The sequence below is a fragment of the Haliotis cracherodii genome, unplaced genomic scaffold, assembly GCF_022045235.1.
Source record: "Haliotis cracherodii isolate W230 unplaced genomic scaffold, xgHalCrac1.p SCAF_7, whole genome shotgun sequence".
NCBI lineage: Eukaryota > Metazoa > Mollusca > Gastropoda > Lepetellida > Haliotidae > Haliotis > Haliotis cracherodii.
Genome location: NW_027266330.1, coordinates 7,351,743 through 7,364,718, shown reverse-complemented (window position 1 = coordinate 7,364,718; position 12,976 = coordinate 7,351,743). Strand labels below are relative to the sequence as shown.

General features: G+C 39.7%; 1 protein-coding gene across 1 annotated transcript in view; it reads left to right on the top strand.

Annotated features, from left to right (window-relative positions):
* Positions 1-557: 557 nt before the first annotated feature.
* Positions 558-12,976, top strand: part of LOC139447552 (salivary glue protein Sgs-3-like) — a 34,888-nt gene continuing 22,469 nt past the window's right edge. The window contains exon 1 of the mRNA XM_071228955.1: positions 558-873. Coding sequence (XP_071085056.1) covers positions 746-873 — 128 coding nt within the window. The 5' untranslated portion in view covers positions 558-745. The remainder of the gene's footprint in view (positions 874-12,976) is intronic.

Below are 12,976 nucleotides of genomic sequence, written 5' to 3'. Positions count from 1 at the left end.
GTCACGATATGGCTGAAATATTGCCGATGTGACGTAAAGGTTTAACTCACTCTCTTCTCTCCAACCTTGCTCTCGTCATGTCACATAGTTCTTGAAATGTGTTACATGCATCCCGTAACGCCCGTTTGACTCCGGTATGTTTTAATTGGTTTACTGACTTCATAATGCACTCACGGCTATCACGGTCGTTTTCATCATTACCACACAATGCCACATGAAGTGTTTGTAGAGGTACGCTCACGAACGTCCTTTAAGACGCCCTACACACAAACACTTTAAGCTTGGCTGAGCAGGCTGAGTGTAAAAGGGGGCAATACCGTGCAAACGCTTTTCTAATTGAAGGGTAAATGTTTCCTATGAAGATGTTTCCATAGGTCTTTGCAAATATTTTTTCTTGAACATCTTCCTCATTGGAATAAACATATAATTTACATGAACATATTCCTTTCATGAAGTCAAACTCAGGTCAGGCGCCGTTTTCATCTGATAAAGCTTTGATACGAATAACACCTTCCTTAGGCAAAATTTTGTTTAACCAGCGATGCAACTAATACGTTGTGCTGGTCTCGCTCGTTGTAGTCATTCAATTGGCCCTACACAACATGAAAACGAGGGTATAGCAGCGTGTTATCCATCGATATGCCACGTGATCACAATAGCCTATAAATCGTGTTGTGTTATTAGAATTCAGATGTTCGGCGTCCCTTTTTGCCAACTGTACCGTGGCATCTGTAGTCACTAGAAGATGAACGCGCTGCTTCCAGTCCTCGTTGCTCTGACATCGCTATGGGGAACGGAGCTCCACTTATTGAATACACGCGACGCTGGGATATGCAAATCTGGACGGGAACTACGCAAAGATTGCAGGATATCGTAAGTAATTTATGGTTTGTTTGTTGTGATTTTGTTTGATGTTTGACACTGTAATCAGTAATTTTCAAGCTACAAGACGGCAGCAACACGCACAGCCAGCTGATTGATGTTATGTTTGTTGGTTTGTTGTTTAACGCCACAATCAGCAATATTCCAGCAAAATGACGGCGGTCTGAAAACAATCGAGTCTGGACCAGACAATCCAGTTATTGATATCATGAGCATCGATCCACGCATTTGGGATACCATGACATGCGTCAGTCAAGTCAGCGAGCCTGACCACCCGATCCCGTTGGTCGCCTCTAACGACAAGCACAGTCGTCTTTTACCGCAAGCATGGGTCGATTCATGTCATGACGCCATGGGTTATGGCGCCACACGATTCTACCTGGTCCCCAATACTTGGTGTAATGTAGCACAGATTTGAAGTCGTAATACATTGTAGTTACAAAACGTGCCATTCAAGAGTGAATGAGTTGAAATTTAAAGTCACATTGGTACACTTTCAGCCATATAGGGACAAGTTTTACATTAATAATAAATACATTCAGACTTTATATCACCTGTCGATAAAGGACACTATAACAAAAAGACTGTCACAAATGTGTATTTTTAAACGTGTATGCAACCATTAAAACGATATCACTGTACATGACAATACATTTTATAAACGGGCCGTAGATCGCAAGAAACCAAAGTCGGTAACCATTGCAAGGATATTGGAGTACCTCTGCTACCTGCAGTTTCCCAGCAGGATTTACATCATAACATAGTCGCTGGCGGTTGTATTAAATAGATAAAGTTATATACTAAAAGTAAACACGTGGCAGGTACTAAAACTACTAGGTATGGCGCATTCTTAAATACCCTTCAGGGGGACAAATATTTTACACCACTTTAACCCCCTTCGAGGATACTATCAGTGATAATCTCAGATACTAGTTCATCCTGCCAATTGTTTAAGGTCATTCATTTATATATAAGTATCAATAAAAAAATTCTTAAATATAAACAATAAGAAAATACATTTTTCGTCAAAAAGATCCTATAAAGATAAAACTTTAAAATATTTATCCCTTGTAATATGTAAATTAAGATGTATACTAATATGTATGTACATCGTAGTGTTTTCAATCACAAGTTAGACCTTGAGTAATCTGTTTTATTCTTTATCACCTGGTATCCTTGAAGATGGGGCAGGCTAAAAAAGGAAATGTAAAGCCCGATCCAACACCTGGATATATTGTCCTCTGACGGCTAATGATCAATACGCATATATCGAACTATCGATTGAGGTCCCAACTGTCACATATCAATACATGGAGATTATAAGGATTACCATCTAGTCACGTGATAGATTTATCTCATCGCGTGACCTGCCAGCACTCGCGGGTGGAAATGTCAACTTGGTCAGGTCACGATGACCGAGACATTGGCTCTGTGTATGTAGATGTTTTTGTTTGTTTGTTTGTTGTTTATCGGTGCACTAAGCAATATTCCAGCTATATGACGGGGGTCTGTAAATAATCAAGTCTGTACCAGACTATCCAGTGATTGCCATCATGAGCATCGATCTACGCATTTGGGATACGATGACATGCATCAACCAAGTCAGCGAGTCTGACCACCCGATCTCGTTAGTCGCCTTTTACGAAAAGCATGGGTTGTGTAATGTATGCAGCAAACATTCGGAGTTTCCGATTTATCAAAAGTTATCCCGTTTGTCGCCTTTTACGACAAGCATAGTCGACTATAAATCAAGCTGAATACCTATTCTATCCCTGTGACAAGAAATGCTAAATGTTTTGTCCATTTTGAATTTCTTACTGATCAGGGGCGGTCGGGTAGCCTAGTGGTTAAAGCGTTCGCACCTCACGCTGAAAATCCGGGTTCGATTCTCGACATGGGTACAATATGTGAAGCCCATTTCTGGTGTGATATAGCTGGAATATTGCAAAAAGCGGCGTAAAACCATACTCACTCACTTACTCACTACAGTAAACTACGGTTATAACGAACTTTAGTTCGTTGTAGCCGTGGTTCGTTATTTGCATATATACAGCATAACTACAGCACATAGTCGGGACAAAAAAGGAAGTTCGTTATATCCGTCAGTTCGTTATAAGCGTGTTCGTTATAACCGTAGTTTATGCATTGTTTGTGCATTGTTTACGACTTATGTAGAAACTACGAAAGCTGTGTCTTTTACCGGAGCATGAAGCCTGCAGCATAATCACATGGTGGGCAATATGTTACTTCTAGTAATGATGCATGTATATATACCTGAACTATACCGTTATTGTCCACCTTGTCACTAACAGGATCACACTGTGGAGGTATCTGTAAATAAAATCTATGTCATGCCAGGTATCTCCGCAGACTCCAGTATGTGACAAAGGATTTGATATTGGTCGAGAGACGCCTGGTGATAAATGGAAATAAGCCAGTAACAATCTGATTATCCCCTAATTCCAAACTACTCGTCAGTATTACTTGTAGCACGTTCCTTTTGTCAACTAGGCAAGAGTGTCCACAGCTTATATCAAAGTTTCACCATTGCCCTTACTGTTTGTGTATTTGGTTGTTGTTTAACGCAGCACTCGGCAATATTCCAGCTATATGACGGTGGTCTGTAAATAATCGAGCCCGGATCAGACAACCCAGTGCTTGACATCATGAGTATCGACCTACGCAATTGGGATACGATGACATGCATCAACAAAGTTGATTTTCACGGGTCTACCTCTCACTCGGGCGACGTTTCCCCGAGGCAATATTGTTATAAAACGGGTCTTACCTTGAACTAAAAGATGAATAGATTTGGAACATAGCTGTATACGCCCAGTATCCGGCACACATGCTCTTGTGTTACTTGATAATATGTATGTCCTTATTACGTGTATTATCACAGCATCATTTCACTACGGAGAAACCCTGATGTTCAGCAAGGTGAGGTGAGGTGGAATGGGGTTTATCGTCGCTTCCAAAATTATTGCTCTCATGTAGCGACGTGTGTGTGTGTGTGTGTGTGTGTGTGTGTGTGTGTGTGTGTGTGTGTGTGTGCTAGCCCACTAAGATACCACGCCGCAGATGAACATGAATACCCCACTCGGACACAGTACATCTACCCATATGACATTTTATGTGCAGCATTGCTTGAAGTAGTTGTGTCATCTCCAGGAACCGGTTTCTCATCATGAGAATACAGTCGCTGATGTTGAAATATAATAAAATATTATTGGTTTTGTACTTTATAGTCATATAAACTGGAGGATCCCACGATGCAATACACATGAAGCATCACTGGATAGTGCTTAAGAATTAAACGTTTCATTAACGTCAGCCATTTCGAGTGAGTGAGTGAGTTGGGTTTAAAGCCGTTTTTAACAGTTGTCCAGTTATATCACGGCGTGTCAGATTAATGTTAGAGGAAAGCTCGAAGTGATGCAGGTCTCAGACGTTTACCATTTCGGTAAAATGGTGCTGACAAACCTAGAAACATAATTGGGGCGAACCGGGATTCGAACCCACAATCATAGGTTTCTGGTGCCCAAGGGACGCAACTCTGCACAGCGAATCGCGGCGCCTTAGACGACTGGGCCACCCGTGCCCCCTCAGCCATTTTGAACTGAGTAGTACATATTAGATAGAGCGCTACAATATCGCAGTGCTGTTTAAACTCATCTTCCCGAGGCAAGAGACTGAACTGACTTAAAAAGTCAAGTTTCCACCCTTGCCGAACTAGGCTGGATTTACTGGGATCGATCGTAGCGCCTCCAGTGGCTATTACCAGTTATGTCCCTTTTAAGCCTCTCCTACTGAACAATCAGATTCCATCACTTGCGTTTGCTTCACACAAAAATGGTGGCGCCCAGTCAGGACGATCTTATCGATAATCAAGATCTATATTGTGATAAAACGCATCTTACATCACGAAATGCATCAAATCACGTAAGCACCTTGATTAGAAACATGAAAATCCTGCAATCGATCGAAATCTGCACGACAGTTTACGAACCGGATTTCGATTTCGGTGCGCGATTTTGATTGAACTATGCATAGACTCGTTAGTCCAGCCAAACTGTAACTCCATAATACCAGCCTAGTTCGGCAAGGTGGAAACTGGACTTTTACAGTCAGTTAGCTTTCTTGCCTCAGGAAGGTGTTTAAACTTAAATCTTACATTTTTTAGATAATAATAACAACAGTTACAAAATTAATGTATGAATACAGAGAGGAGGGAACTGTGAGCATCTTCGGTTTATTCACTGAATATCCAAGGAGGTACTTTTCTCCACAGTTTTACTCGTAAAGTTTGTAAAACTTACTAACTTAATGAAATTCAATATCCACCCAGACACTAACATATTACTTGACTTTACCAACCAGTTAGTAAATTTTTGCTGATTAGACAAGTAGGAGGATTATTATAGATAAGTACAATTTATTTTAATTAGTAGCGATCACCATCCATCTTTCAAAAAACTACCGGTATCACCAGTTAGTTATACTCATTAAGTGATATTTAGCAATATTCTTCTCATCACTGCAATAGCATATTACTAAGCTTGTAGTAGGTTTTACTACACATTAATAAATGCTCGTTTCTTGATCATTCTGCGCTCCCTGTTGACAGTTGCTAAATAAATTTTGCAAACAATGTAAACAATGACTGACATAAACTATACAGGTGAGATATGACATACAATGATTTACAGTGACATCTTAAGTATAGAGTTAGACCACACGGATCCGATGTTTAAACGTTGAAAATATCAGTTAGACCCCTTTTACTGGCCATTTTAACAAATCAAAATGGCCTGGCCTGAACCGAAATCCAAAAAACGCGTTACCAACACGTCTTTCAAAGTGAAATTGCAAAAATATAAAAACACAAGTTAAAACTAAATCAATGCAAAACACACCGTCCAAACACAACAAGGCTGTTTACAGAAAGTGATTCCCGTCCACGGCACGTTTGTTTTGTAGACAATGCGACAAAGTGAAAACCAATGCCCCCAGTCAGCCGAAACTACACGTACAATAAGGGTATATAGATGATAGGGACGCTATGTTGGACTCTCACACGGATAAAAAAACACCAAGGTAGAATGGCGACGTATCCCTCGTGACGTCATCAGACGACTGACTTTTTTTTACGTGAGAGTTTTTACGTGTCTTGTAGCAGGGCGTGGTCATACACGATATTAACGTGACGAGTTATTGAACTTCAGTTATTTTAGAGTATGTGCCCTTTGGCCATTATGTTGAAGGCTTGTTTTTGCTACCCCATCTCAATTCGGGCAACTGTCATACCAATCATCTATCTTGGTGGTATTAAACCTAGAGTGGTTTAAAACTATAGTAACGTTTCTTTTGGCCTTCAGTTTATTTACACCATGGCTACCATTCATTCAAAAATCTGGCACCTCAAGAACTCTTGCTTCAAATGTGAGAGGGGGCACGGATGGCCCAGTCGCCTAATGCGCCGCGATTCGCTGTACAGAGTTGCGTACCGTGGACACTCCAGAAACCTATGATTGTGGGTTCGAATCCCGGTTCGCCGCGATTATGTTTCTAGGTTTGTCAGCACCACACCCGTGCTCGTGGGTTTGACTGAAGTGGTAAACGTCTGAGACCTGCATCACTTCGGGCTTTCCTCCCACATTAAGCTGACACGCCGCGATATAACTGGAATACTGTTAAAAGCGGCGTTAAATACAAGTCACTCACTCACTTAAACGTGCGAGATGCACGTGAAATACGTTCACCGAGCCTTTGTTACGTGCACCTCGCCCTCGGTTATGAAATACATGTCACGGGGAAGGTTTTCAATCCATATAGGACCGACTTGAGCACCCTTATCAATCACCTAAAAGTTACTTACCAGTGTTCATGAGCAAACGTGGCCCTCGTCAAGATAGGAGTATTACCATTTCTATCTGCCCTTTTTTAAACGAACAGATACCAAATAACACGTAGGTAAAATGCATAGCACAACATAAAACGCCGTGCGTGAAACTAAACTATGTGAAAAAATGCAGTAGTATAGGTAATGGGGGTTCTGGCTCACTTCCACTGGAGCCGGATTCATATACCTATACTGCTACTACAGGTAGCATTTTTTATGTGTAAATGACTATGCGATTCAACGATAGTCATGAGATTAAACTAAATTGACTCCAGCTCACCACCACCTGGAGTCTATGATATAATTTTTTATAAGTAATGATGGTTCTGGCTCACTTCCACTGGAGGCGGATTTGTATTAAATGAAACATCAATATTAATTAATGATGGATAAAATTTACTATAGCCCACGAGGATATTGAAAAGGTATAGGAGCAATAAAAAAATTAGCAACCGCGGCTAAGGTATCTAAAGATGTGGCCAAGGATTGGTTAAAGAAACAAGAGTTGTGGCAAATATATTTACCGGCACCGCGAGGAAGAAATTTGATATTTTTACGACGAATGAAGTTCATCAGGCAGACCTGTTGTTTCTTCCTCACGATAAGGTAAAACGCAAAACGTATAAATACGCTTTAACAGTAGTGGATGTGGCTAGTCGATACAAAGAGGCTGAGCCATTAACCTCGAAAGATTCAACAGAAGTAGCTAATGCACTGAGTCGCATATATAAATGCGGACCACTAAAATGGCCTAAGCTATTTCAAGTAGATCCCGGTCGCGAGTTTATGGGATCGGTAACTAAACTGTTAACAAAGCACAACGTCAAAATCGTCCGTGGTGAAAGAGAGGCCCACCGCAGTCAAGCTATCGTCAAAACATTTAACCGGACATTAGCGGAACGTTTGTTTGGCTATCAGTATGGGATCGAAATGAAAACTGAGCGATTGAGATCAACCGAATGGGTGACACGATTATCAGCCGTTGTATCAGCGCTGAATAATGAAGTGACGAGATTAATAGGGAAGAAACAATCCGATGCTATTAAAATGAAATCCGTGACTTCTGAATCTTCAGCACCGAGGAGAGGCAAAGAACGAAAACTTCCGGATAGAGTAAGGGTAAGATATTTATACCAGCCCGGTGAACTCGAAGGAGGCCTACGTCGTGCAACCGATCCCATGTGGTCCCTTAAGACGTATAACATTAGTCGATTGGTTACGAAAGAAGGAGAGCCTATTCTTTATTATCTTCAAGATGGACCGGGTAGGGCATTTGTACGGTATTACCACCATAACCATATGCATAGATAGTTACACCATCATTATCAATCCATCTCTTTGTATCTAAGGGGGATAATGATATCTTGTTCATTCTTAATCCATATATCCTATGATCGTAACTTCTTAAAGAGTTCATCTCGTGTTTGAACGTTCTACCGTTGAATAATGATTCTTTATACTGTTCGTGTTTGATATGCTTTTTTACAACATACTTCTTAACACCCTTGGCTTTTCTTATCTCTCCATTATCGGACTTTTTTATAGAATACATCTTAGGTCTTAATCCTACATACTCCGCTATAGGAGTCCCAGCACATTCATCCTTCATCTTACCTAATACCTTTTTATTTACTACGCTGTGCAGTGGATTATCTTTTGGGTAATATCTCGTGTCGTACATATCTATTTTTTCTGCCATATCTTTATACACATCCTCGGTTTGTATTTCCATCAACAAAGAATCTGTGTCGGTATATAACACCTCGCATCTATCGCCGTATTGCTTCTTAAGTTCGTTGTAATAAAAGTCATACATTAAGTGTTTTGACAAGTCGAGAATACTCATACCGACGTACACCGGTCTGTTGAATTTTATATTACTTTTCAGCATATGCAAGTCGTTATCGAATATCTTGCTTCTGTTAAAAGCCGGACTGGCTATAAGTTTCCTGAGTCTTTCTTCCTCATTAGATCTGACTTATTTAACATCAACACGCTTTCTTAGATTCTCCATAGTTTTACCAAATACCGAGTTATTCATGAGCTTATATAGATTCTTTTCGAAATCGCTGGTGGCTATCTTTCTTAAATCTGTGTTCAACCTTATATAGGTCTCCATCCAAGGGCTTTGATCAAACTTTAGAACTCTGTGTATTTTCTTTAGTTTCATACCTAACGATAGATACAACTGGAGATTTCTGTAGTGAACTATATACTTTGTCTTATCCATCAAATTTGGTACGAGTTTTTCTACGTTAGCTAACCTACTATTACCCATCAAGGAGCGTTGATATTCCGACATCCAGTCTTTCTTAACCATTAATCTTTCGGGAGCTAGCGGATAACTGTTATGATCTTTATGTAAGGAATTTGGATATTCCAAGTCAACTTCTAGTATGTACCCTTTATTCTCATCATTATTATGGATATTATTCACATTGATATCATGGACCCACTCAAAACCACCCGTGGGTAAAGGTTGACTCATAGCCCATCCGTACAAATTGTTAGCGTCGAGATATAAATATGCGTGTCGGGTTTACTCGGTTCGTATCCTTCCACTAATTTATTATTAGCCTTAGAATACCTTTTCGCTGCCATCGATATACCCCCTCTTAATCCTTTCTCAATAAACAAGTGCATATCGTAATCTGTGAGTAGTTTTAGTTCTACACCGGTCTTCTTCAACAATGCATCCCACGATAGTCCGGGACTGGAATAGTACCATGCCGGGTCCAAGCCGTATTGTTTTAAACACGTCTTTCTAAATATCTCGAATATATCGGCGAGTAACAGTACATCGGTTTTTAAGTACAGATCGTGATAATCACCTAAATTCTTACAACCTAATTTATCCCAGACCGTCAGAACGTGTTCATAATCGGCAGTTTCTGTTAAGTTACTATAGAATGATTCGAGGGGTGGTAATTCAGTTTCTGCGAATCAAGACCAATCATCCATATATTCGTAAGGATATACACCTTTTCTCAGCAACAAATGACGAGTTATCTTATCGGTATATTTATTTGTTATCGCGAAGTCATCGGGATTGTTCGCATTAGCTAAATTGTCCAGGGAAGATAACAGAAACTGTACGGAGTCTATGAATCTAAGCCCATTACTTTACTTTATTCTAGATTTCCCATCCTTGTCCCTATAATGTATAGGTTTAGTCAACGAGAACGATATGTATTTTTCCATATTGTTAGCAATGCACGTTAAACCGTCGCTGGTCTTTGAGATAGCTTGCATAATGAGATGTGAATCATATCCTCTAAGGTTATGAAACACAACGGGGATGGGTATTGTTTGAGAATTCATTTTTAGTTTCAAGTTACACTTGTTATGAGCGATAATTACCCGTGACGTAACAATGGTCTCTTATGGAATCCCCATCCAGGGGTTTATTACAAACGTGACACCTCGTTGACATCTTGTGGGCCCTCCAATCATCTATCGTCATACGCATGGGTTTCTTACACGATAATTTTTCCCTGATTATTCTCTCTTCATTTTGTAAATATTCTAGGAACTTTCCCGCTGCATCGGGACCTCTGTAAATCACGGGAGTGTTTGTTTTCCCATCGTACCTTACAACTATATATCCAAACCCACAAGGAATATGTTCTTGAGTTTTGTACGTAAAACTACTACCTTGATTATTATCTTGGTTGGTATTTTCTATGGGTTTGATAAGCGCTTCGAAGTCGGCGTAAATTACGTACGGTACTGGCATTTGATTACAATAATGTTCAAATTTTAACATATTTTTTCTCTCTTTAGGCATATCGATCCTGATAGCATTCTGTCCAACACCTCTACAGTCTTCTTTATGCGCTTCTAATAGATCTTGTCTGCTGTACCCATGCAGGCATCTTTCGCAGAAATATTTCTTTCCCTTATGTTTTGTTTGATCGTATAGCACCCTGTTTAAACTCTTTATCCACGTATAATGATATTTTCCATCTTTTTCGATCAAAAATAAATTGATTCTGGGGATATGTTCCGGAGCGGAGCTTATCCTATGTACAACAATTCCTTTAGAATGTCCGAAAACATTTATAGCTGAATTATTTTGCTTTTCCACCTTATCAATTTGTGATATTGGTGTAGGTTCGTCTATACCATCGAAGTTGAGTCCATCGTTTTGGGGAGAAGGTCTAGAAGGTCTATCCGGATTTTTGTCTACGGGAAACAATGCAGATCTTATCATCATTCTTAAACAATCATCGGATTTATTTTTTACGTTAATTATGGCTTTTTTCTTCTTATAATACAGGGGTAAATCTATATAAGATCCACCTTTGAAAGGCATGTAATTTGCTATATCTAAATATAAACTATCGATTCTATCCACACCCCAACCCGAACCTCTATTAGTCCAGCGTTCTAAAGTTTCCTGTATCCTCTGAATTGATGTATCTAATGATGCATTTATAGTATCGGATTCGGTTGTAACTTCTTGATTGCTTTGGAAATATGGTTCGGTATATTCAGCGCTATCGTCTGTGTTACTTTTACTCAATGACATTTTAATCGTCAGCTGGTATTTCATACTATGTAAATCATCTAACTCCTCGTTAATTTTACTCGATATGATGGGCTTAATATCGTTAACATCCATGTTGGAATTAATATCCATCTTCCAACCTCTTAGATATTTACCAACGCCGGCGGATATGGGTACAAATATTAATTCTTGTTGTTGAATATCATCATCATTATTATTATCTAGTAAAGCGATCAATTCAGCTCTTCTCATTCGAGAATAACCTCTCAGCCCACTGTTTCTCGCTCGAGCTTTGAGTTCTCTAACAGTCTGGGGTTTGTTGTATTCCAAAACATAGTAAGGTAATCAATTCAGCTTTTCTCATACGAGAATATCCACGTAGACCACGTTGCTTTGCCACAGCCTTCAACTCTCTGACAAAAACCATTGTGGTTGAATGGTATATGCAAAATGAGACAAATGTCTAATTGGTTGTTTTTCATATATCTAAATACGTATTCTCCCCAACCTATTCCTCTCATTGATGTAATCTCTCTTCCTAGCATAAATAATCTGATTCCTGACCCTATCAGCACCGTGTTTCTTACATAAACAATAACGACCTTTGACCCCTATCCCGCATTCAGAACACGTATAGCTTATGTGTCTACGCTTGATGTAATAATTGTGTATACCGCAGTAAATATCAACACAGCGTCGATTACATAGAGTCGTCTTCCCCATGAGTGTAAACTTGCAGTTATTCATACATCTATCATATCATTTGTCTAAATGCAAATCACAGCTACACTGGTGAGATATTGATTTATAGATTAGCTGTCACTCTGACTCTCCTAACTAGCCACAGCTGTCACTGCGTAGCTATTGTATAGCTGAAAATCAATACAGCAGTCAATCCCATAATCACAAATGTGACCTCGCGGTTCTTTTGTTCCTCTGACGGTGTATAAAACTGACTCATTGTTGGTCTCGGTATTGGGTCGAGTTTTTTCCCATAAATGAGGTAGTATTCGTGCATGGCAGATTCGACATCCTTAAACGTTTGAATTGAATGTCCTTCCTTAATCAGTTTTTCATGAATAAAGTCTAATCTCTTCATTCTCTGCTGCGTATATTGTAACTGAGCTGCTTGGTATTGTTCTAAAGCTTCGTTATGTGGTTTACGCTCCTCTTCCTTAGCGTTTGATTCCCTCATACTGGAAAATAAATAATTACTCCCCGAAAAAGCTAAAGCATTAACAACAGCTCCACTGACCATCATCGCAACTGATGCCATATATTTGATAATATAAAATATTCAAATGTTTAATTACTTCATTATGTCTTCTGGGATAAGTCCTTGTTTGATGAGCATATCCTTCGTTGCCATTGCTAATCCAATATCCAGAACCATCATACCTATATCAAATCCATTAAAATCTAGCTTGGGAGGTGTGGCTTTAGTAATCATTTTAGCCATACGGGCATAGCCAATGGCCAAGCCGGTGACCACCGCTGAATGATACGTCGCGTTTACCAACATTTTACCGTCTGTAACTGGAGTAGTCATGCTTCTTATAGCATTATATGAGGACTAACCTCTAATTGAACTTGTTGTTGCGGCGGGGGTGATGTTTTCTCTTCTCCGGTCTTATAAAAGAACCATACAGCCGCTATACCAGCAACTCCTACTAGTGCCCATG